General features: G+C 36.6%; 2 protein-coding genes across 14 annotated transcripts in view; both read left to right on the top strand.

The window, feature by feature from the left end:
• LOC139983536 (uncharacterized) overlaps nt 1–25049 on the top strand; it is a 124279-nt gene that overhangs the window by 48826 nt on the left and 50404 nt on the right. The gene's annotated exons all lie outside the window — the stretch shown is intronic.
• Nucleotides 1–25049, top strand: part of LOC139982862 (uncharacterized) — a 44308-nt gene that overhangs the window by 11080 nt on the left and 8179 nt on the right. For 5 of the 13 annotated variants that reach the window (XM_071995996.1, XM_071995995.1, XM_071995999.1 and 2 more), the window contains 2 exons: nt 3101–3203; nt 8304–13521. In XM_071995996.1, the coding sequence (XP_071852097.1) occupies nt 11296–12645 (1350 nt within the window). In that variant the 5' untranslated portion in view covers nt 3101–3203; nt 8304–11295 and the 3' untranslated portion in view covers nt 12646–13521. Of the gene's footprint in view, nt 1–3100; nt 3204–8303; nt 13522–20532; nt 20655–24079; nt 24446–24874; nt 25018–25049 lie in introns of those variants that run through there. The other 8 variants (XM_071996006.1, XM_071996007.1, XM_071995998.1 and 5 more) reach the window with 6 other exon arrangements.

Here is a 25049-nt window from a genome sequence, read left to right on the forward strand (position 1 = left end):
CGAATAGGCATCACTAAATATATCAGTGCGAAATATTACTGTCATCATTTACCAAGCAAATAAACATTGTCAGTTGTAATTTTATCATAAACAGATATACCTGCACATGAAATGATAATGTGTTTAAAGGAAGAAAGCAAATACTTGAGGCTTACAAAACAGGCAATTTGAAAATGAAGACCTATCGACGATTTGCATCACAAATCCCTTTGAAAAGGATTATACACTACACATGATTACGTTACAAGTGGGTGACCTACCTGGCAATATGTGTCTGCCCAATACAAAAACCACACATAATCTTAGCTAAAAGTACAAGGAAAACGACGACCTACAGATTACAAACACCGACGAATAAAACGGCACTACAAGGTCAAATAGATCCCCATAGTATACAAAACCACAACGACAATCATCTTTACGTCCCCGTCTAACCTACACTATCCGATCAAGAGATCTTACACAATCACAAAAAGTCCGCCAACCCGTTTACCACAATCCCCCGCCCAGAAAACAAATCACTGCCCTGAAAATAAGTTATGAAGACGCAGGAACTGCTGTCCATGGATAAAGTTACACTCGTTGACCAATATCACATCGATTTAACCAGGAGTGTTTATTTATGAGTAGGAAGCAGGACACTTCGCCCAACAACCATTTCGCCCAACTGCCATTTCGCCCAACCAACCTGGTCATTTCGCCCAACCAGCCTGGTCATTTCGCCCAACCAGCCTGGTCATTTCGCCCAACCAGCCTGGTCATTTCGCCCAACCAACCTAGTCATTTCGCCCAACCAGTCTGGCCATTTCGCCCAACCTTGATTAAATATGATATTTCAAAAGGAAACGTTCGGGAATTGTTAACGTTACAGGATACGAACGGAATATTAAGGAAACTTGAGGATTGATCAGTGTTTTAGGGGTTAGGTTTGATAGGTTTGATATAGTAAACGTTCGGGAATTGTTAACGTTACGGGATACGAACCGAGTAATAAGGAAACTTGAAGTCGTGGTTAAATTGATTACATATGTGGTTACATATGCGGTTACATTGATAAAGTGGTTACATTGATTAAATATAGTAATTCAATATTACGGACGGGTTTTATATATTTTTTTTTCAATTTAATAAGGAAACGTTCGAGAATTGTTAGTCAGTAGGATGGATCAGTGTTTTAGGTGTTAGGTTTGGTAGGTTTTTGTGAAGACCGATTCCCCTGTTTGTATAATAATATAACTTCCATTGTATGCGTAAACGCCTAAAGTAGTGTCCTCCCATTATACCCGAAATAACTGCTCAGACTCCGATCGATATCGAGCGGACCTCACTTTTTTATTTACCTATTACGAAGTAACCTAACCCAAAATAAATCAAATTGAACTAGTGGAATAGAAAAAGTAATATTATTCTGACTGAATATTAGTAAAAATAAGGTTGGGCGAAATGACCAACACGGTTGGGCGAAATGACCATGCTGGTTGGGCGAAATGACTATGATGGTTGGGCGAAATGACCATGCTGGTTGGGCGAAATGACCAGGCTGGTTGGGCGAAGGTTGGTTGTGCGAAATGGCAGTTGGGCGAAATGGTTGTTGGGCGAAGTGACTAGAAAGATATGAGTATATTATTTCGACAGCATCACAAAGGTGAGGAAAAGAAACATGGGCTATTAACATATCAATGAAGCTTCATGAGGTATTTCAGCGAAATGGAAGAAATGTGGAATACACTAACATGAAACTTGTGGACACAATAAGTTGAGAGTAAATTGATTGCGATATCATATTGGGCTAAATATATGTTAACAGATAAAGGGCACAATAAGTTACATAGTATATCATAAACATCGGCCCTCCCATAGTGCAAATTGCATAATTGTCCAAGTGGTGATAAATTTGAGATTTAAGTTAATCCCGATATCCTATTACCCTGTTAATTTAGGAGAAAGTTATCATGATCAGTCATATTTGAGAATGTTAATTTCTAAATCGGGTCTAAAGGAGTCTAAACTTGCCACACATCACCCAATGTTTGCAATACATGTATTTCCATTCATGCTCTTTAACATACACGTCAACACAAAACAAAACAGATCATGATTTATAACGTATCAAAACAAAATGTTTTCCTACTGCATTTTGGCAATTTTCCTGGAGGAGGACATCCCGGCGGATTGATATAGACTCTAATAGGAGTATTCCACCTAAACACACAAGTTTGTTATTGATGCCTTTCACGTAAGAAAGATGTTGGATAATTCCATTATAATACAGGGAAGAAGTATGGTAGGTTTCGTTTGAAATTTTTGTTCTGTGTTATTAACTGAGTTGCCAATTTTTGTTTTCTACAAGATTCACGAATTTGGGAACACTTTTGAAGTTTCAAACAACTTCAAAAGGCCAAGTGATAAGTTTCACAAGTACACGATTCACCGTCTCCAATTTTGAGTTCCTAGACAAAAGTGGCATTGACTGTTCGCTTACTTAAAATCGATTACAAAAAGTCTTGTATATGAACTTTTCCCTCTTTTAAGTGAGAGCTACATTTACCAAAACTGATTTTGTTAATAAAAAAGTGTTAAATATGAAATCATAGGTTAAAACAACGGAGCAGAGTATGGAGAAATTGCAAGGTGTTTTTTTTTTGGAGATGGCAAGCGTTATCGTACGGGCACGCAAATGAGATTTTACGTAATCCTCAAACAAAGAAATACAAAGAGAGGGTTCAAAGATTTCTAAGCATGTTTCCAATTCGATGTCAAAATGACGCAGGCTTTTCATGTTCAATCAAAGTTAATTTATAAATGTTTTAGGGAGAGATATGTAAATTGTAAAACCACTTGAACTAATTTGACCAATGGCAAGGGACAAGAGTTATACCAGGTCTTCTTGGTTGTAAGATTTCTGTTTACAATGGATAATCTATTACTCTTCTTTTTTTTTTTTGGTAACTTGAAATTGACAAGGCTTTCTTTTAAGATAAAAAAAAAATGAGACTGATAACAGTCCAAAGAGGAAAGTTTAAATTGTTCAATGTTGAATGAAATGTGTTGATTTATTTATACGCTTAAAACATGAGTCTCTTTCTTCTTCTTCCATCAGTAGGCCAAAGTCCCTTGTTTTCGGCGAACAAAAGGACATATCCGATTATCATTCAAGCAACTCACTGGCCTGGACAAGTTCTGTGTACAATAACAATGGCAAGGTATGTTCAAAGGATATACAAGTTCAACTATCAACAGTATAATGATTTACAGAGTTGAGTGTTATAAATAGTGTTTGGTGCTAAAGCGACTTTAATAGTTATAGTTAATTTTCTTAAATTTAAAAATTGAACACAACTTGCCTTTAAATGTAGATCTTTAGACTTGACCAACTCGTCAATCTATTTTTCGGAGGACAACTTAACCAAATATTTAAAAAAAGTTAATGTAAGTTATTCATGACAGCTGTGTTTGTTTTAATGTTAACAAATAGTCACGTACAGTTTCAGTTGCCTATCTGCTCTCCCACCCGTTTTTGAGAGAGATGTATCGAACATACGATACAACATGTACCTTAAATAAACCATTGCTCTTGTATCAATCTTTCTTCAATTAACCCAGCAAACACATATTATTATTTTTTTAAATATCAGAACAAATGTTAAGCAAATGTTTGGATAAGGTTATAAATAAAGTAATTAAAACCTTAAATGTTGAGTCACTAGAATAGCAGGATAATGTTTTCACAACGGTTCATATAACATTATTTCGATGTCAGCACAACGTTTTTAAAATGTTGCAGAAAATTATGTAAAGTTGTTCAAAAAATTTTTGAGAAATGTTATGATAACGTTATAGTAAATGTCATGACATCTAATAGCATTTCGGAAACGTCTGCGAGTAACTTAGACAGGTTATTGGAGTTGTGAATGTAATGAAACATGGGATTCAGAATGGTTGGTACTGTCTTGGTGCTTCCAACACTCTCCGACAAGAGCTAATAAAACTTGAATGCTTTCTGTATGTCAATTTAAGGAAATAAAGCACAAATCATGACATTGTCAGAGATAGTTCATGTAATAGAAAACACTCATCACAATCAAAATAGGGATCCTTTTGCAGAAGGTACATCTCTACGAAACATTGAAACAGTGGTAATAGCTGACAAAAATGTAAACGTAGACAACGCACAAGTACTGCCATCAATTGAAGTGCAGTTTGTCTTAGACGTTGGGCCCCTCCTACAGCGCCTGCCGTGGCGCCAAGGCGAAAGCTTCAACAACATTTGTTAGATGTAATTGGACTATGTCAATAAAAAGGAAGGTGACACCATGGTCGTGTTTGATGGTTATTCAAATGGCTCATCTACAAAAGATACTGCTCATATAAAAGGTCAAAATGAGTTGTCGGATCAACAGTATTGTTCACTGAAAGCATGCCTTGCAGATCCCATGAAGATATATTCCTAGCCAATTCATGCAACAAACAACGATTGCTTAACATGTTGGGTCAAACAATGTAAGTAGGAGGTGTTAGTGCGTTCCATACCGATGACGATGCCAATTAACTGAATGTACAAAAAGCTGTCGAAGGCTAAAAAAAAACATTTGTTATCGGTGAAGATACAAACATTGTCGTGCTTCTTTGTTTCCATGCCAATAATGTCTCACACAATGTATACTTCATGAGTGCATAATCAAACATACTAAGGATCTGGGACATACATAAGACAAATAAAGTATTGGGAGAAAACATGTGCAGGCAATTGCCATTTGTACATGCTATAAGTGGCTGTGACACCACTTCTCATCCTTTCGGAAAAGGAAAAGGTGCAGCATTAGGGAAAATGACAAGTGACGATCATTTTAAGAATCAAGGTGAAATGTTTTCCAGATGTGCCTCAAAAGAACAAGTAAATAAAGCCGGCGAAGAAGCCCTAGTCTCTTTGTATGGAGGCAGCCGTGGAGTAAAACTTGATGATTTGCGAGCTCGAAACTATATAACAAAGAAGCGTCGAGTAAAACAAGTTAGAGTACGGACCTTGCCACCTACATCAGCAACTGCAAAATACCATAGCTTAAGAGTGTTTCTGCAAGTACAACAGTGGATTGAAATAGGCATTAATTTACTGCTCCACGAATGAGGATGATATACTAATATTAAGAACATGATGCCCACCAAGTCAACTTTACCGCCAGCTCCGGACATGGTACTCCAGGTCATCATATGCAAATGCAGGACCAACTGTGATTCGAAACGATGCTCATGTAGGAAGCATGGGTTGGAGTGTTCTGTAGGATGCAGTAAATGTCGTGGACTCAGCCGCTCCAATGTCGTATACTATAAAATTAATAGTGAGGAAGAACCGTAGTGACCTAGTTTGTTCGAGCTACCATGTACTTTATCAGTTTAAAGTATCTGGTATGTAAAAATACTCCATTTGACCGGTTTGAGGGAAATCATGGAAATCATCTAAACGATTCATTCTGAGCAATTTACCAAGCCAATTTGTTCTCTTAATCAAATCATTAACCCCTATACATCTCGTTTGTAATCAAGAGGGGCATATGGCACATGCCCTGTCTGAAGTGAGAGGAAACCAATTGAATACAATTTTTTTAAATATGGAACAAGTAAGAAAACGTAAACCAACACGTATATAGTCCTCTCTTAACTGCTGATCAAATGGCGATGAACAAAGCGCCCTCACTAAAGGACTGTTTACTCTCTAGTTTACAACTATTGATCACTATTTGAAGGTGCCGGCGTATGGTTTGAATATGTTTTGATTGTTTTTAACGTCGTATTAGAAAATATATTATCATATTTATTGAAAAACTTACACCCGCCGCCATGTTGTATTCAGACGCCATTTTGGTTGGGTTAGACAACGAGAATAAATATCAATTTGGATGATGTTTATATGACACTTATTAAGATAAAAACTGATACAAAACATTATGTTGCAATTTAAAGGTTGGGCAATTGTTTGTTATAGATTTAATGGACTAGAATGAAAATCATCGGATACAGGATTTGCATGAAGAAACAAGATATGTATTCTTGCATCTAAAACACCAAATACAAGAAACATGCGTACATGTGCAAAAAAATTGTCGCAATTTCCAGCTACCAGAATTATTTACTAACAGTATAGAAATATCAGAATCATATTGGCTACATTTCAGTTTGTGTAGCAAATTTCCTTTTTGTTAAGGGCAAGTGCTTGGAATTTAAATACATATGCTATATTTGGGTGATCTCCGATATTACCAATTAGCTGATATTGAGAAACTACATGATATTTTAAGCAATTTTACTAATGCTTTCCTAATCGATATACTCAAGCATAAAGAGAAAGACAATAACCAATTGATTAAACTGACAATATCAGTAAATGTATTTTCTTAGGAATTTGATTCATTTTAACATGTAATAACATATAATTTGGAATTCTCTATTTTCTCATACTTTGCAACACAAACAAAGGTTAGACCAAAGGTACCTCTTACTACGAAAATGATCAGTAGGCCTATGGAAATATAAAATGATGCATACAGGCTAGTCCCTGCCTGTAGGTTTTGATGCGCACAATCAGCAGCTTATTTAGTTTTGAAACACATTTTTGGGGTTCACTTACTCAGTATGACTTTAAAATACATTGTCTCTAGAAAGACAGGTTACCCCTTTCCTGACCTGTTAGGATGTACTGCTCTCATAAAAATTAAGCTAGTTTTTATAAGGCTTGCACCTCCAAATAAAGCCAGAGCTGAAACCTGTAAACGAATATATAATAAACATGGTACTGTAAACAAAATATTCAATTGATATATAACTATGACTTTACATATACTGTACTGTAATTTGACTTGTTAACTCTTCTGCATGAAGGTTGCAATAAAGGCAATATTTCCTTTGAGATGTTCGAATTGTATGAATATTACTTCTCCAGATGTGTTTCGTACAGGACAGGTAATTTCTCAACATGCGTACATACGTATATGCCAAGCGATATGGGACCAACAATGTATAACATAACCTCGTATTAATGCGAATACATACGCGTATTAATTCGAATACATAAGCGTACTATATCAGATAATAACTGGCATGTCTCATATAGCTTCCACCCAGATTTAGTACGTGTATTTATTCAATTAATACGTGTACATATCCGAATTAATCCTCATATGTATTCGAATTAATCCTTACATGTATTCTTATTAATACGTAAATATATTCGAAATAATAGACTGATATATGTAATAACAATTTCACATCATCCAATAATTTTTTTTTATTAAAAATGTTATAATAACATTGCCAAAACCGTTTGGTGTCCATCATAACGTTCAAATATATTTTCACAACTTAAGTACTTTCGTATGAGCATCATATGCGGTTTAGGATATCAACTGGGATAATGGTACTTTGATTAAGTTTCTCTTAAAGACTATAAAAATGCTTTATCTAAGTTGGTAATGTTCTCCAAAACATGTACCTTCTTTGTGTAACAACATTTTAATAACATTTCATTACATCAAATAAATGTGTATGTCAAAAGCATGTTTTTCACATCGCTAAAGCGTTTTCAGTCGTAACATATACGTCATAGTGATATTTTAACACTTTTAGTATACCGGACAACATAAAGACTTTACCATGCAGGCGGCTGTGTTGAATTGAACTTGCTACATATTTTAATATGTTTAAGCTTGTTCGATGCCATCCTCTATGTTTTCAGTGCATTTTCACAACATTTTTGTAAATAATGTTCATATAATATTATATATTATATTTAGGAAAAAATGTTTAAAACGTTTTCATGTTTTTATATGATATTTACAAATGGTATATAAACGTTTCACAATAACATTTGGTAATAACATTTGTACGGCCTTCTTAAAATGTTATAAAAACAGTATGTGTTGCTGGGATAATACGTGTTTTAGATGATAATAAACCAAGCACGGAAATCGATCAAGCAGTTTGTATTAGGCCGGAGGGTGTAACATTTGCAAAGTCCACAAGGCCGTCGGTGTAAACCACCTTATGTTCCTAAAATTTCGCTAACTAGGCGAGGATACAGTAACGTTGTCGAGGTGTTCAATTAATCAGTGTCAAGCTCTATGTGTAGTTTCTGTCACGTCCGAAACAGTGCCGTTGGACCGTATCGTTTTTTTTTTTAAACCTTGGGCGAGTCACGTCATTATCGTGGTTGTAAAATAAATATATGTTCTTTACGTAGAAGCTTGAAACAGAGATGTAAGCATTGTCTTTAACATAACCGTGTATTATTATATTTCTTCTCAATATTTCAGAAGTTTCGAAGGATCTTATTTATCTGGACGTATGGCTAATGATGCGATTTGTTTCCTTGTGGTCTTATTGAGCCTTCCAACCGCTCATGCAAACCCATGTCCGCACAACTGTCAATGTTTTTATACATCCGTATTCTGTTACTGGAAAAATAGCAACAAATCAATTTTCCCAATACAAAATTCACTTTCTTGGCAAGAACTTATATTAGTGAATAACTTTGACATCCCCAAGCTACAGTATGGACAGTTAGTCCTCCCATTTCTGCCAAATCTTGTTTACTTGAGTCTTCCACATAATCAGATACGGACAGTGGACGAATCATTTCTTGGAAACAATTCACGTATCACCTTCCTCGATCTATCAAGCAACAATTGGACAAGTATTCCAACGGAACTACTGCGCGTGCTGAAAGATCTTACACATCTTCACTTGGATAACAATGATATGATTCTTGTTCAGCCGTATTCCTTTGCCGAGAACAGGAAGCTTTTGCAATTAAATTTTAGCATACAACAGTATACATACAGTAATGCTTGAGGCGTTCAATGGACTAGAGGTGTTGACTGGTTTATATCTTCACAACAATATCTTAAGCAACTTTCCTATCAATTAACTCATCCGTGGAAGCATATCAAGCTTAACTAGCCTGAGGCTAGGCTACAATGCCATTTCCAAAATACATACTAATAATTGCTCATCTTCAAATTTGATTAAATTCGTCAGTTTTACCTCCAATGCACTTTTACATCTACAGGATAATTCTTTTTGTGCTTTTGACAACCTTGATAGTTTCCTTGCTGTTGGTAATGCCATCACTAAAGTTGATCGTTTCTTCTTTGGAAAAGAACCTCATAATTTAAAACATTTGCATTTGAAGAAAAACTTATTAGATGAAATCCTTCAGCAGGTATTGATGCAATTGCCTTATCTACTTATTTTGAAATTACGCCTAAATAAAATCACTCATGTGCCGGAAAATGCGTTTATAAATAACCACAAACTAACAATTAATGATTTGTGTGATAATTATATAACATCATTGGACACTTCATCGCTGCAAGACTTAAGTAATCTTGAACAATTAGTACTCAGCGATAATAACTTGACAACGATACCCTCAGGCTTTCTTGACCCTGTTGGAGACTTCAGTATTGACTTGAGAAAGAATTCTTGGTTTTGTGATTGTAATATATTATTCCTAAAAAATTGGTTTCTGAAGAGTCAATTCCATGTATTTGAAATGTTTTGCTCTGATCTGATCGAATATCGTGGTATTGATGTTAAAGCTCTGCCATCAAATACCTGTGTAATAACGAAAAAGAGCCCAGCAGATAATGCACAGATTCATTACCATTCGTTGCTGTGTTGGGTGTTGTGTGTTTGTTTATTGTTCATGGCTAAATAATGTTAAGGTTATCAACAACTGAATGTTGAGCAATTAATGATACACGGTTCAAAAGTGTGCAACGATAAGTCGTTGTGACAATTGGAATGATTTTGATAAGGCCTGGCACGACAGAATCATGTATAAGCTTCTCCGCTTTATCTCCCAGATAAACTGTCATACTTGTTCCCATTCCTTAGTAGTATCCTACCCCAACTCTCCCCTCCCCCCCCCCCCACACACACACAAAACACACACACAAAACGGAGACTTTATCCTTTTATTGACAATCTCTTTTAAAATTATCATTATTCCTTTTCCACGATTTTAGGCAACAAATATGGCATGTACGCGAAATGATCGCCATCTGGAACATAGGTTGCCAAGCCAACGTCCCTATTAAAAACACTAAAATTTCGTCTGTAGAACTGGTTCAACATACAGCGTATCAACATCAACCCTCCAAAATTCTCAATAGTCATTTTCAGCGTCCAAAATTCTACCCTCTACTCTTCTCGACTAGAAACCCCCAGCCCCATGTGTTTCTTACGACAATAAACTCCCCTCTACTACTGAGAATAAATTCTGCTCGTAGCTGGTGACAACTCATATAGAATATAAAATATAACAAAACGTTCAAAATGAATACTGTATACGGTATTATTTGTCTCATTGTTTCCTGGAGCTTGTGATACAAAGAAAATACATTCACCGTTTGTCTGTGCTTTTGTATTCACTTTTTCTCAACATATCAAATTTGTTTTGTCATAAAAATACTAACTTACCTATAGGTTTTACATTTCTTTCGTAACCTTCTAAAATAGTTTGTTCTTTGTGAGGGATATTATTGTGAGGTATATTAAATTTGATTATATCAGCATTAAACCATTCGTTTGAATCTGAAGTTAAGTCTTGATATGTCGTAGTCTAAGGAAAATATTTTGAGTGATTGTACAATTCTAAATCTGTTCCGCATTTCGTGGAATTCAACTTTATATTACGCTAAATCTTTAAAATTCACGTTTCTGTTGTAAACCAAAACATTATTTTCATTTCATGTGGACATCAGAGCACCATTGTGGTATCATTAAACGCCTTCTTATCCTTAGAAAATTGTAATTGAATGTAAATGTGTTATTCGAAGGCATGGAAGTCTTCAGTTCTCTATTGAAATCTATGCTGCATCTGCGAAACTGACGATCTGTCACTTGAGGTATTCAAAGAGTCATCTCTCAGGATTAAAAGCTGGTATCGAAACACAATTGGACTGATAGCTGTCATCTTGAGCAGCATATCAAAATTAGTTTAGTGCCTACAATTATCCTTTAAGCAGTCAGTTCATCAGAGAAATACTAGTTGTACTAGTTTAAAACTAAGGGTGAGCTATACCAGTTTGAATACATCGTCTAGAACAAGTCAGTTCCTCAAAAATGTATAAGAAGTAAACATTATGTGAATAATAACGAATACCCTAAGCACCTTACACACTTTCTTTCTAACGAGTAAGTAAATATTTCAAGTTACTTGATATATATTTTATATTTGCCAGTGAAGTTCTTTGTTTTGTTTCTTTTATCTGATGAGTTGCTTCAATATGCGTGATTTTGATGATTAACTTAACTAAAAACTTCGCCAAGTGGCGCTACACATGTGGCGACACAGCTCGTTTTCTACTCTTATATGTTCCTTTATTTCACGATTTCTACCATGCAATACCTGTTATCTTAAAAACTCCGTGCAATATGGATTTATACGTGTTTGCCATCGTGTTTTGTGCCTTAATACTCACTCCTTCACTTGGTTTCTCTGTGAAAGTGGATTTTTCAACTAACATTAACAAACCTATCCGGTATACCGCAGAGGAGCTACGTACTATGAAGCCTAGGCCTTGTCATCTTGCCAATGATATACTGAACTTGGATTTACCATATGAAATGAGGAGAAGGAAGCGAGGGAAAGCCGGAGGAGTAAGAAAGAGACTTAAGACCCGTAAGTTCAAGCCGTTTCTACCGTCAATAATTATGGGCAAAGTACAGTCGCTCGGTAACAAAATGGACGAGTTGTACGGCAATGTTCGCTTCATACAAGATTTTAAACATATCAGTCTTATGTCGTTCACAGAGACTTGGCTCAATGAAACTGTCACGGATGATTGCGTTAACAAAAATGGATTTAAATTAGTACGGGGAGACAGAGACCTAAATCTGGCAGACAAACAAAAGGGAGGAGGAGTATGCCTATATGTTAACGAACAATGGTGTCATACGAATAACGTCACAACGAAACAATACCTATGCTCTACGAACGTGGAAGATCTAGTTGCTGGCTTGAGACCCTATTATCTCCCCAGGGAATGTTCGCATGTTATCCATCTTGCAACGTATGTACCCAATCGCAGTGTTGCCAGAGCTGCCGCTAATGAGTTAAGTGCTCTTATTCAAGATTTAGAGACAGCTCATCCTAATGCCTTTGTTGTCATCTATGGAGACTTCAACCACTGTTCATTGAGGAAAACAAGTGTTAACTATTACCAACATGTCCATTGTCCTACTCACGGCGAAGCTACCTTAGAATTGTGCTACTCCAATGTAAAAGAGGCTTACGTAGCATCACCGATAACAAAGCTGGGGAAATCGGACCACGATTTGATTATAATGCAGTCGAAATACCCACCTATTGTACAGAGGCAGAAACCGAAACTGCTCACAGTGAAACAATGGAATCGTACAGCCACTGATCACCCCCAACTCTCTTTAGATCTCACTGACTGGAATGTATTCGTCGAAGCCACCGATGGGATAGATGAACTTACTCAAACGATCAAACAGATTAAAGTCTACCCAAATAACAAACCATGGATTACGAGGGAAGTCAAGTTGATTATCAATAAGAAGAAACAACTCTATGGACAAGGGGATAAGGACGGATTGAAAGCTGTCCAAAAAAGAACTCAATAAGGTATTGAAGAAGGAGAAGGACACGTACAGACATAACATAGAGGGACACTTTACCGAGAACAATATGAAACAAGTGTGGTCTGGCATGCGACTGATGAGTGGTTTCACAAATGATCCAAAGAACTCGTGTAAATTACCCGATACATCGATTGAATATGCCAATGAACTAAATATGTTCTATAATAGGTTTGATTGCCACGATTTTTCAGAGGATACTGGCGAACTGCATAATTTATTATCCAGTAATGACCTGTACCCTGATGCATTTTTAACTGTAACTGCAGATGAAGTATGTCAAGAGTTTGCCAAACTAAATCCATCGAAGGCCGAGGGCCCGGATGGGCTGCAGCCACGTGTGTTGAAAGTTTGTGCTAATCAACTTGCCAATATATTTGCAATCATTTTTAATCTTTCATTTAGTACATATACTATTCCAACTGCATGGAAACGCTCTTGCATAATCCCAGTGCCCTAAAAACCGATTATTACATGCATGAATGATCAGAGACCAGTGGCTCTGACTTCAGTTGCAATAAAAAAATATGTGAGCGTTTCTTCTTAAAGCTTCTGAAACCTATGGTGGATCAATATCTAGATCCGATGCAATTTGCGTATAGGCTTAAACGCAGTACGGAAGATGCCGTTCTATATAGTCTCGAAAGATTGTATTCACATCTCGAATACACAAATCTGGGTCACACTGCAAGAGTTTCGTTTTTTAATTTTTCATCTGCTTTTAACACTATTCAGCCGCATATTTTAGTTAATAAATTATTAGGAATGAATGTTCGCCATGACCGTATCTCGTGGATTTTCAATTATCTTACTAATATATCACAGTATGTAAATATCCGAGCATCTGATAGAACATCTGGTATTATCACATCAAACACAGGTGCACCGCAAGGTACGGTCCTAGCACCATTCCTTTTCACGTTATATACATCTGATGTGAGGTCCACCAATGGAAGCGCTCTTTGCTGAAAGTTGCAGATGACACCGCATTGATAGGTTTGAAAACGAAAGATGATGATATTGCATACTTACAACAAATACAAAACTTTGTCACCTATTGTGGACAGAACTTTCTAGAACTAGAAATGGTGATTGATTTTCGGAAATCTGAAGGGGTATCACAGAAAGTTACTGTCAAAGGAATTACTGTTGAACGGGTTGATAATTATAAATATCTTTGGGTCGTGATTGATAATCGTCTCGCCTGGCATGATCACGTTGATATGTTAATGAAGAAACTGAATTCTAGGATGCATTGTCAGCGTATGATTAACAAGTTTAATATTAATAACAACATTCTTGCCATGTTCTATAACTCTATTATGTGTGGTGTTTGGCAGTATAATTTGGTTTCATTGGGAGGCAACGTCAGGATGGAAGATGCACATCGTATTGATGTTCTGAACAGACAGGCAAGTCTTATCATTGGGGATAGTCAGCCAACCTTGGCCTCGTCCTATCAAAACCAACTGGGGGTTAAGTTGGAAAAGATCCTTCTTGATGAAGACCACCCAGTCCGCGAGTTTCTGGATAGAGCGATCATCCCTAGAAGTAGTAGGATGAGGCTGCCGTTGGCTAGAACTAACAGACACCCCTCTTCATTCATTCCACAATGCATGAAATGACACAACCTACTTCTTAGACGTTAATGCTTGCCCTGTTGGTATTTATGTTTTTGTTTTCGTCCTCTTATCACAGTGCAATGTATTGTTTCGGATTTTTGATCGTTCCTCCTGTTGTCTATGTACACATTTTTTCATACTTTGTAATCTCTTATCTTTTTAGATGTTATATATACTTGTTTTATACGAGCATTCAATTACCCTTTGTGGGGTTTAATAAAGTTTATCTTATCTTATCTTATCTTAAATGCACAATTCATAACGTATAGAGGATCCGGTCTGCAAAACGTATACAATAATGGGAAATTGGAAAATACATCGTATCTTAAGCACTTAACACTTTTTAATACATTTCTTGTGAGAATAATAATAAAATAGTAATCGCTCATCAAAATTTGACATAATCACGTGTAGAATATTTTCCCTTTCGATTGAATCGTGATACTTTTCTTGAGGTAAAGTTGTCTTCATCACATTGTTTGAAAAAAATACGGACGGTGACTAATTTAAAGCAAATTTTATTTTAATGTACGAGAACTCACAAAATCACTAAGCTTCTTGCATCTTTCATCGCAGATGTTTGTAAGTTTGGTTAAACTCCGTAAACACATATTAACACTCAAATTCGAAATACCACACTTTCATAACGTTTGTGCGAGCAATGCCTAAATTGTATATATATTCACAAAGCTAGCACTGTTATTGTTATTTATTTACAAACCTAACAAGACAATTAAAAATGTTGGTAAATGACATGTTGGTAAATGACATGTTGGTAAATGACATGTTGGTAAATGACATGATCATGAGAGATGTGGGTATTAAGCAAAACAAGTTTACTTAAAACATCAACGTCTTAAGTAACTGAAATATGCGCTGGACGCCAGCAAACATGTACTGTGATACTTTGTAATACAGTAATATTTTTCCGCCTAGCGCAACCAAAGCGACATTACAAAACCAAAAAGACCTCACTAAAACCATAGCTACAAAGATCTCAACGTCCCCACGCCACCGTCAACACTCGATGATTAAACATGTTATCCACCTACCATTCCGGTTAAGTAAGTAGCAATAGAGAGATACTTCAACAGTTTTATCGAGTGGTATCCCATTATTATTGTTCGAATGTACTAACAATATACATATACATAAAACAGATATAACTACACGCTACACGCATTTTCGGAAACCATGGTCCTTCGCTAGGTGTACAAAGAGTGACATGAAATCCCGTTAGTCTACCGTAAGCTCCCAGACTGCTCAAAGTGCTTGAACCCGGAAATAAAAAGCCATATTTCTAGTTTGATCATGACAGGATTATGGCAAACTTAAGACACTCGATATTGTGTTGTGGAAGATTAAAATGTTTAGCCACTGGAAATTGGTTTTTTTGAGTCTGATTGTGCTTTTGTGATTATTAATCCGTAAACGAAAACATGCGGAGGATTTGACAATGTATTGTATATCAGGACAGAGAACACAAGTTATAAGATATATCACAAAGTATGAGCCTGGTAAGGGCAGAGTTGGGGCAGAGTTGTATGGGCCTGGATGTAAACACACCCCTGAAGGAGAGAGGTGAATGTCAGGGTCCGTGATTATATGATGACAGACCTTACACCGGGGTTACCACATTTAATATTCTTTTTGGGTTGGGAAGTATCGGTGGAGGTTAAACGACTCCTAAAATGGATGTTGCGTAGGCTGGGATGTTGTCTTCTAGCAACTACGGGGGGGGGGGGCGGTGTTTAATAAAAATGACACCTATATTGTCTCACAATTCCAACTTGTTCCATTCATTTTTGACCAGCCTTGTGACTGGATCGACCTGATCACTGTGCGTAACGACAAAAGAAAAACGATTCTCTTTCACCTCCCTGTGTTGATTTTGAAACATTTTCTCCCTGGGAATTCTACAGACCTTTTTGAAGGTTCCCTTCAATAATAAATGTAGGGATAATTGCAATCAAGAATGTGACTTATTAGGGTGGTTGATTGACTACGAAATTGTAAGGGATCAGAACAGATGCGTTTGTAGCGAAGCATTTGGCTGAAGACAATTGACTCTTTAGTATGAGATGGGTGAACACTATGAAAGTCGAGATATGTGTAACGTTCAGTGGGTTTAGCATTACGTACGTGTTCATCCGACCGCTAGGTAGAGTGACCAGAGTGTCCAGACGGCAACATGAGATTTTGATTTCTCCATGGTTAATTTAATAGAAGGTCGGAACAGATTGAGGTTATGTACAAACGAATTGAGAGACTGATCACCATGAGACCAACTAACAAAGATATCGTCAATGCAACGTAGATACAGGAGTAGTAGAAGATTATAAGTGTCGAGAAATCTAGATTTCAAAATCAGCAATTAATATATAAACTAACGATGGGGCCACTTTTGCCCCCATGACTGCCCCCTTAGCCTGAAAGTACAAGTTGTCCATGAACGTAAACACTTTGTGTCTTAGGATAAAGTCTACGCGTAGAGCGATCTCATCAGCGTTGAGATGGTTGCCCTAGGACAAGTACTTCTTGCATGCCTGCACCTCCTCATCATGCGGACTATGAGTGTATAGAACAGATACGTCGAGTGTGACAAGTAATTTATGGTCCGGGAGTCTGGTGGGTAAGGTGGATAGTTTCCGAATAAAATCCGTCGTATCCTTGACGAAACTAGGTATGTTTCCCATCAGTGGTTGTAGATGGCTATCGATGAAGCCAGAAGTATCCTCAGTGAGGGTACCTCTACCAGAAACAATAGCGCGTCCGGGTGGTATCTCTTTGTCATTGGTGTGTTGAGTTGTAGTAGGTATGCTGTGGATAGAGAGGAATTAAAATGAGTCATTTGCGTTTGAACGGTAATTTACCGGGAGAGGTTTTCCTTACCCTGTTCAATACTTTCAGAAAGTCTTTTCTGTTTCTTGTAAGCGTTTTTAAGGGCCATATTGCGTAGTTTCTGTGACGCCATCTCACAGATAGAATCGACTTTAAGATGCTGTCCAGTATATAGCACATTGAGCAGCCATATCTCCAATTGTTCCCAAGTGAAGAAAGACCAAAGTCATGATTAACCTGGAAAGATTCTATCGGTAGGTAATTAACTTGTTGAATATTTAGGGTTTCAAGATTTTCCAAACCAACTAAAGCCAATGGCGAACACGTAACATGTATATTATTTTCATCTAGACTGATGTGCGCCAACTTCCCCAAGTAACAATTATGCTCAAAGGCAACATTGTGGATATTGAAATGTTGTTCTTTGCAAGTAAAAGAGTCTTACGGATGGGTAGTCTGGTGAAGAGCATCTCACGTATGTATTTTTTTTTTAACAAAGCTAACACTTACACCAGACTTTACATCAGACTTCTTCCCCCTTTCCTTAGTGATCGCAAAACAAACATATACTACAAAGCCAACAATCAAAATATATTTCACTTCGTGCAGGCACCCCTCAGGGCGCTGTTCTCAGCCCCCTCCTCTACACCATTTTTGTAAATGATCTAAACATCCCCCTCTCTCAAATTGCAACTATAGTCAGTACGCTGACGATATAGTCATTTGGAGCACCAGTAAAAATATTCATATAACGGAATTAAATATCAAAAAAAGCAATTGCTGGTGCTCGATGTGGAGAATAACAATAAACCCCTCACAATCTAACCTAGTCAATTTCTCCTTTAAAGATCAAAATACCGTAACCATATTTCCAAAATTAATCTTTTTAACACCCCAGTCACTGCCTCTCCCAATGCAACCTTCCTCGGTATCACTTTTGATAGTAAATTATCCTTTAACCAACACTGTGATAGAACGGCAGGACGTGGCTGGTCCCAACTTAAATACATCAAAATCCTCTTACACAAGTATAATTTCCCTCCGAAAACCACTATCCAAATCTATAAATCCAGAGTAAAACCAATTCTCAGTTACGGAAGCATCTCCTTGCTTACCATTTCATATCCTAAAAAAACAAATTTGAAATAGAATCCACAGCACAGCTTATCGACTTGCCCTAAAAATCCCTTCATATATAGCTACCTCTCACGTTCTCCGCGCAATAAACAAAAAATCTTTATTCACCCTTCTTGTAGAATTTAATACCAAACTATATAAAAACAACCTAGAGAATGATCCATTGATCGACAAAAACTCCTATTGAAATACCCTGTAGCATTTACTTACTTCCCAAATAACCAAAACCTTTCTGTATTCAAAACTATTACTTAAAGCCGCATCCCAATAGAAAATCCTTTTCCTAAGTGGGTCTAGCACTGACTCCAGGTGTACTTATACATTAAGAACAAATACAAAATTCCGACAAAGTAGCAACCACTTCCGATCCAAACAATAGAAACCGCTCCGTCTTCAAATCCCATTTACTTAGAAATTCCTCCCATTAAGTAATTCCTACCGAATTGGCTCTTCAGTTCCGACCTCTTGTTTATTTATGGCTTCTACACAATGTTATTGCATAATACTTCACTTCTCAGCATCTCCCTGAATGAACAATAGACAACTCTTCTTAGAAAGGAAAAATTGTCTATTCTACAAAACTATTCCATTATCACCCGTAGTACCTCTTGCGAGGTCGAGCAGGGGTTAAACTCCTTTTTGTTGTTGTTGTTGACTTGAAGGCAATGCGGTTCGTGTCCGAAAGGAGATTTACCAACAAGAGAAATAACACTTGTGTTAACCTCGCAAAGCCTTGACACGATGGAAACCGTGCAGTACGCAGTAGTCAAATGCAGTTAATTAAGTACTTGTTAAATCGTGAAACGAACAACGTGGGAAACCGCAACGTGAAATTTCAATACGTTATTTGACAATATATGTTGTCCATTAAAATAAGCCTCACTATGATCCTGCAGTAGTCAACAAAGCCCCTGGCTCTCATATGTTAGGGACAAATGGGAAACAAGGAAAAAGGGGCAGTTTGAAATTTCAACGCTTTGGTAGTTCTGATGAAAATAGTAAGCTTTGCAATCATAATGGCGTATGCGTGTGTTTGTGCTGCCAAGCTTGTAAACACAGTATTTCAAGAAGGGAATTTTGGACTTCACATGTTTGGTGTGTACGTGACCACATTAGGGACAAGAAGCGCATTGATTTTTGGGGAGGTCAATGGTCATTTGGGGTCACCAGGGGTAAAATTGTGTAAACTACTAAACCTTATATCTCAAGAAGGGAAGCTTGGAATGATCTCATATCGTACTTATGTAGGTGTACTACATTGAGTAGAAGAATCCTCTTGTCTTTGGTAGAGATCAACGGTAATTTTGGGTCCACACAGGTCAAATTGTGTAAACACCATATCTGTATGCTGAGTACAAGAGGTGTCCATTTTGGTCATCAAATGTGAATATTGTTTGTCACATCTCAATGCTTTTTACAGTACTACTCAGATTGAAGTGTATTGTTCATTCTTGCTATAGCCTCCAGTATGTCACATTGCTATAAGATTATTCAAGTAACATCATCGAACCCACATTGTAGTTTTGAGTTCTGGTTTGCCATCAATTCATCATACAGCACAGTGCACATATACAGTTAAGGAATCTGTTTTCGTAATTGAAGTAGGTGTAGCGATCATGTCAAAATAAAATATTGATGCATCAGATTTGGAAGCAGAGTATCATTGATAATATTGACAGTTTTAGGAGAAAGTATTTGAGATATAGATTTTATTATGAAAGTATTAACCTTGGTCCCATATAAAGTCGTAACCTTGATAAATTATTGAAGTTTAATAACATTGCAGAGCAAAATCAAAAGTTAATAAAGAAAATTTGTATCTAGGTTTGGTCGGGGGATTCAACACAATTATGCTGCCCCACATAAAGTCTAAGCCAGCTAGGTGCACAACTTTCACTTGCTGAAAACATGAGGGCATGGGGTGGGGGGGGGGGGGAGACTACATTCCAACTAAGACCTTGGCCCATGGTGACTTAATAAAAAAATGATGTTAGTGTTTAACCTTTGAAAGCAGTTGACTTTTTACTTGAAGAAAATAAGTTATGTTAATGAGTGGACTAAGCAGTAAGCACATAAATATCTTTGCATTTTGTTTTTATTTCACAATTAAATGTTTTCATTCTCTGGTTGTTCTTTATGCCTAGAATAATATGTGATGATTGCAATATCCATGAATGTTCATTTCCTAATGTGCAACATGTCCTTTGTCATTACTGTTATTAAGCTTTGTAACAGTGTTATTTGGAAAATATTTTTCCTCAAATTTCCACAGCTCACAGGATTGATGATGAAGTATTTGAGCTACTGGATGACGAGAGCATAACACAGATAATCCCCAAACTCGGTCTTCGTTTAAAGTTTAAACATCACTTCAACCTAAGGTGCAACTCTCTTGTGAGTTTCATTTGAGTACTATGTATTCTTGTTATAAGTGCTTGAAGCAGTTTAAAGATATTCAGCTGCTATGGAAACATCTCAGTTTGCAACATGGAATAAACACAAAATCTAGAACTAAAATTATATGTAGCCAGTGACTTGTAAAAAGAGTTATTATAATGGATATACATACAAAAGGCACTTATTGGCCGAACATGCATTATTGGCAAATCCACGTAAAATTGAGCAAGAAGAACCAGGTCCGGCAGTTGAGCAAATTCCTGTTATTCCTGATGAACATGATACGCAACAAGTACAGGATATTAATGGTGGAGAAAACGATAATAGTGATGTAGAAGTAGATAACCCTAAAACACATGTACAAATTACACAAGAAGTGGAAAGTGCTGCTGCATTGTATGTTGCTAGTCTCAAGAATACAACATTACCCTCTTCAACAGTGCAAAACATTCTGGACACATCTCGTCAGTTTATTAGAAAAATATTAGATACATTAGGAGAGGTACTAGATCCCATATTACAGGATGTAGCAAATAATGTAATGCCATGTGATGAAAAAGTTGAGTGCTTTAAATTAGTTATGAATGTTGTGAAAGATCCATTTAGTTCCACTGGTCTTTTGACGCAGTATCAACAAAGGCAATATGTAATTATTACAGGGGCAATGATAGTACCAAAGCAAATTTTACTTGGCAAAATATATAAAGAAAAGTTAAATAGATCCGCCGGGAGGACTGAGCAAAAAGAAACAGAAGAAACATTTCAATATATACCAATAGCTGAAAATCTAAGGCTGCTTTTACAACAGCCAGGATATATGGCAAACATTTTATTGGCAAACCAGGACTGTGGAGAAGAAAATATTATACAAACATACCAGGATAGTAGTTATTTTAAAGTGTTGGATAACCAAGGTATGAATATTGATTTGTTGCTGTACAATGATGATTTTGAAACTGCAAATCCATTGGGATCAAAAAAGGGGAATCAAAAGGTTTTGGGTGTATATATGTCAGTGATATCTTTACCTAGAAAATACCAATCAAAGTTGGAAAATATACTGCTAGTTGCAGTGGCAAAATCTGCTTTTGTTTCCAAGTATGGCATCAATGCCGTTCTTAACCCTATCATACATGATCTTGAACATTTTTATACAAATGGGTTACAGATAAACGTCCCAGGTGAGTTTGTGGGACAAATAAGACCAAGGTTATTTCAGGCTGTGGGTGATAATCTCAGCTTAAATACAACATTAGGATTTGCCAGTAGCTTCTCAGCAAATTACTTTTGCAGATTTTGCAAAGTACACAAAAATCATACACACAGACAGGTTGTGGAAAATGAGGATTTACTTCGTACACAGGAAAACATTGAAGATGACATTCAAAGACGTAATGTTTCAGAAACTAGTCTAAATAGATCTTCTACTCTGAATGATCTTAGTTACTTTCACGTAGCCTACAATGCTTCTCCTGACATCATGCATGACTTCTTGGAGAGAATTGTACCCATAGAACTCAAACTCATTCTTCATGAATTCATCATAATGCAAAGTTATTTTACTCTGAATGATCTCAATGCAAGAATTCAAGCATTTAGTTATGGTTTCACAGAACAGTCTAACAAACCTAGTCCAATTCTTGCATCTCACCTTGTTAAGCCATTTGGAGCAAGTGGCCAAAATGCTTCGCAAATGCATTGCCTTGCTGTTTACATTCCAATCATGATAGGTGACAAAGTCCCTAGAGATTCCCAATTTTGGGAATTGTATCTTCTTTTGCTAGAAATGTACAAACTAGTATCTGCACCAAGTATAAGCATAGATGGGACATTTTACCTGAAATCCAAAATAAAAGAACATCATGAATTATTTCTCAGACTGTTTCCTGAACATCACCTCATACCCAAGCACCACCATCTTGTGCATTATCCCCGGTCAATTCGTAAACTCGGTCCCCTTTCTCAATTCTCAAACTTTCGACACGAAGCTAAGCACAAGCGATTAAAGAAGTGGGCAAAATTGTGTAACAATTATAAGAACATTGCTAAGACATTAGCCATTAAGCATCAGGAAGCACAAGCCTACAGCATGTTGATTAAAGAGGATATTGACAGCAAAGCAATAGCAGTTCATGACCAAAATATTGTTGAAGTGTCTTCACTGGAAAATGATGACATAATATGTAACCTGCTCCATTGTACCCCTGAAAGTACCTTTGTTGTATGTGGAATGGTTGAAGTTTATGGTTACAATTACAGGCCGAACATGATGTTGCTTTCTCAGTGGATTGAACTGCCTGCCTTTGTTATGATACAACAAATTATTCAAATTGGATCACGGCTGCACTTTCTTGTGCAACCATGGACAACGCTTGAATTTGCAAACCACTTTCAGGCCTACGTAGTGTCAAATTATCTTGCAAGACCTTTACAATTGAAAGAGCCTGATGACATATGTGATTACAGACCAGTACATGTTTTACAAAGTTACTGTACCTCAGACAAAAGGTTCTACATACCTACTCGCTATGAGCTGGCATAACCTGCAGCAAGTTGTTCAACTATGCTTATGGTTGGACCTTATTATTAAACAGTAAACTTTCAGTTTTATTGTTGCAATTTAGATATGATTATATGTTACTATACATTTACCACAATTAGAAATTAAAAGCTAAGAGAAATGTCCAAAGCAAAGAGGATAGTAGTTTCCTTGCATTTGAAGATGTTAGTTACATAAGCAGTTTAGCTGTTATACAGTAATTTGATTTTGCTCCTTTCTTATAGGGTGATAGAAAAATGGTATAAATAATTTAAAAGAATTTTCTGGAGATCAAAGCTGACTTCTTTAAATATGCAGTAAATTTTCTGTACTAGTTGGTGAAATCTGTATCCTGATCACATGCTTATTAATAAAGATATGGATTTTTCAGTTATGTAAAGTTCATATTTCATCTCCAACAGCAAATGTTACATACATCCCCATAAATTTGTGATTATTTGAAGCCACATACCTTACCAGCAATCAAGCTGAATAATCAAGCAGACATCTCAGGCTTATAGCTACTGTAATTTGTGTATTCAAACTACTGTGCTCTACCTCTATCATTTTTGTGTAAATTTTAAGGTTGTTGGCAGACAAAGGTTCCAAAAACTTGCAGTGCCACCGCTGGATTGATTGACTCTTAAATAGGGAATAATATTTCAGTATGTGGTCGATGGGATATCTTTTTTATCTTTAGGGTAAAGTGGGTATTAGTAAGTGCGTTTTCAAATTTGGCAATAAAGACATATAAGGCTAGAGATACAAATGATCTGAGCTTGTTCAGATATAAAAAGAATATCATTGTCATTTTGTTATAGTTAAAAGTGGTCACCCCATGCTAAATATCTCATGTTTTGTTTCTCATTATCTTTAAAATCAGTTGCCAATGGAACCACTAGTTGACTCTCAACTTAAGGGACTTGATACAAGTTCATCAGACTCCCTTCCATCTACTATATTGCTTGAGCCCTGGGGGGAGGAGGATATCCTGCAATCACCCCAAAGTGCCTCAAGCCTATCATTTTCTGATGACTCAACTGAATTACCACCCTTAAAAAGACAGAAGTTTGTGCTACCAGCTTCCTCAACTTTAAGTACTGCTGCAACAACACCATCAGCTGCTCCTTTGACCTTAACACAACCACCATCAGCACCTACCTGCAATGTACCATGTTCCTCAACACCCTTACAAGGAAATCCATCTCCAGAGTCTGCTTCACTACCACCTTTCCAAAAAGCAAGATTTGTAAGTAATTTATGTCATTGTGTTTTCATTTGTTTTTCAGTAAGTGCACTGTATGTATTTGTGTATGCATGCATGCATATTTGTGATCATGAGGCTTCTAACACAATATATCAATAACCATATACTGTATTTATATTCTACTTTGGTATGTGTTGGTTATTGGTGGTAATAATCCCTTTTCATTTTGCTGTAGTGTCATGAATGTTAATGAGTGGGTACAGCCTAACTTGGATTATCTTTCCATGTTTACACTATTTCTGAATTTCATATCAATGTTTGCATCTGGTTAAATAGTTTTATTCAGACCACCACTATTCCTATGTTATGGGCGTGATTGTAAACAAAAAATTTACCTTATCAGTCAGTGATGAAAACTATTAACAATATAGAATGAGAATGCTTGGTAATTATATTCTTTTCTTCTTATAGGATGTCCCGGAAATCTTGAAACTGAAACCTCAAGGCTGTGGGGTCATCAAAGCTATAAATAGGAACCACACACTGAGTAGCACAAATAAAAAGTACATTGCTAACATGTGTACATCTCATTTGATTGATCTGTGTGGATACAGGTAAGCTTATAAGTAGCTCCTACTGCATGATT

This window comes from Apostichopus japonicus, chromosome 16 (genome assembly GCF_037975245.1).
Source record: "Apostichopus japonicus isolate 1M-3 chromosome 16, ASM3797524v1, whole genome shotgun sequence".
Taxonomy (NCBI): domain Eukaryota; kingdom Metazoa; phylum Echinodermata; class Holothuroidea; order Aspidochirotida; family Stichopodidae; genus Apostichopus; species Apostichopus japonicus.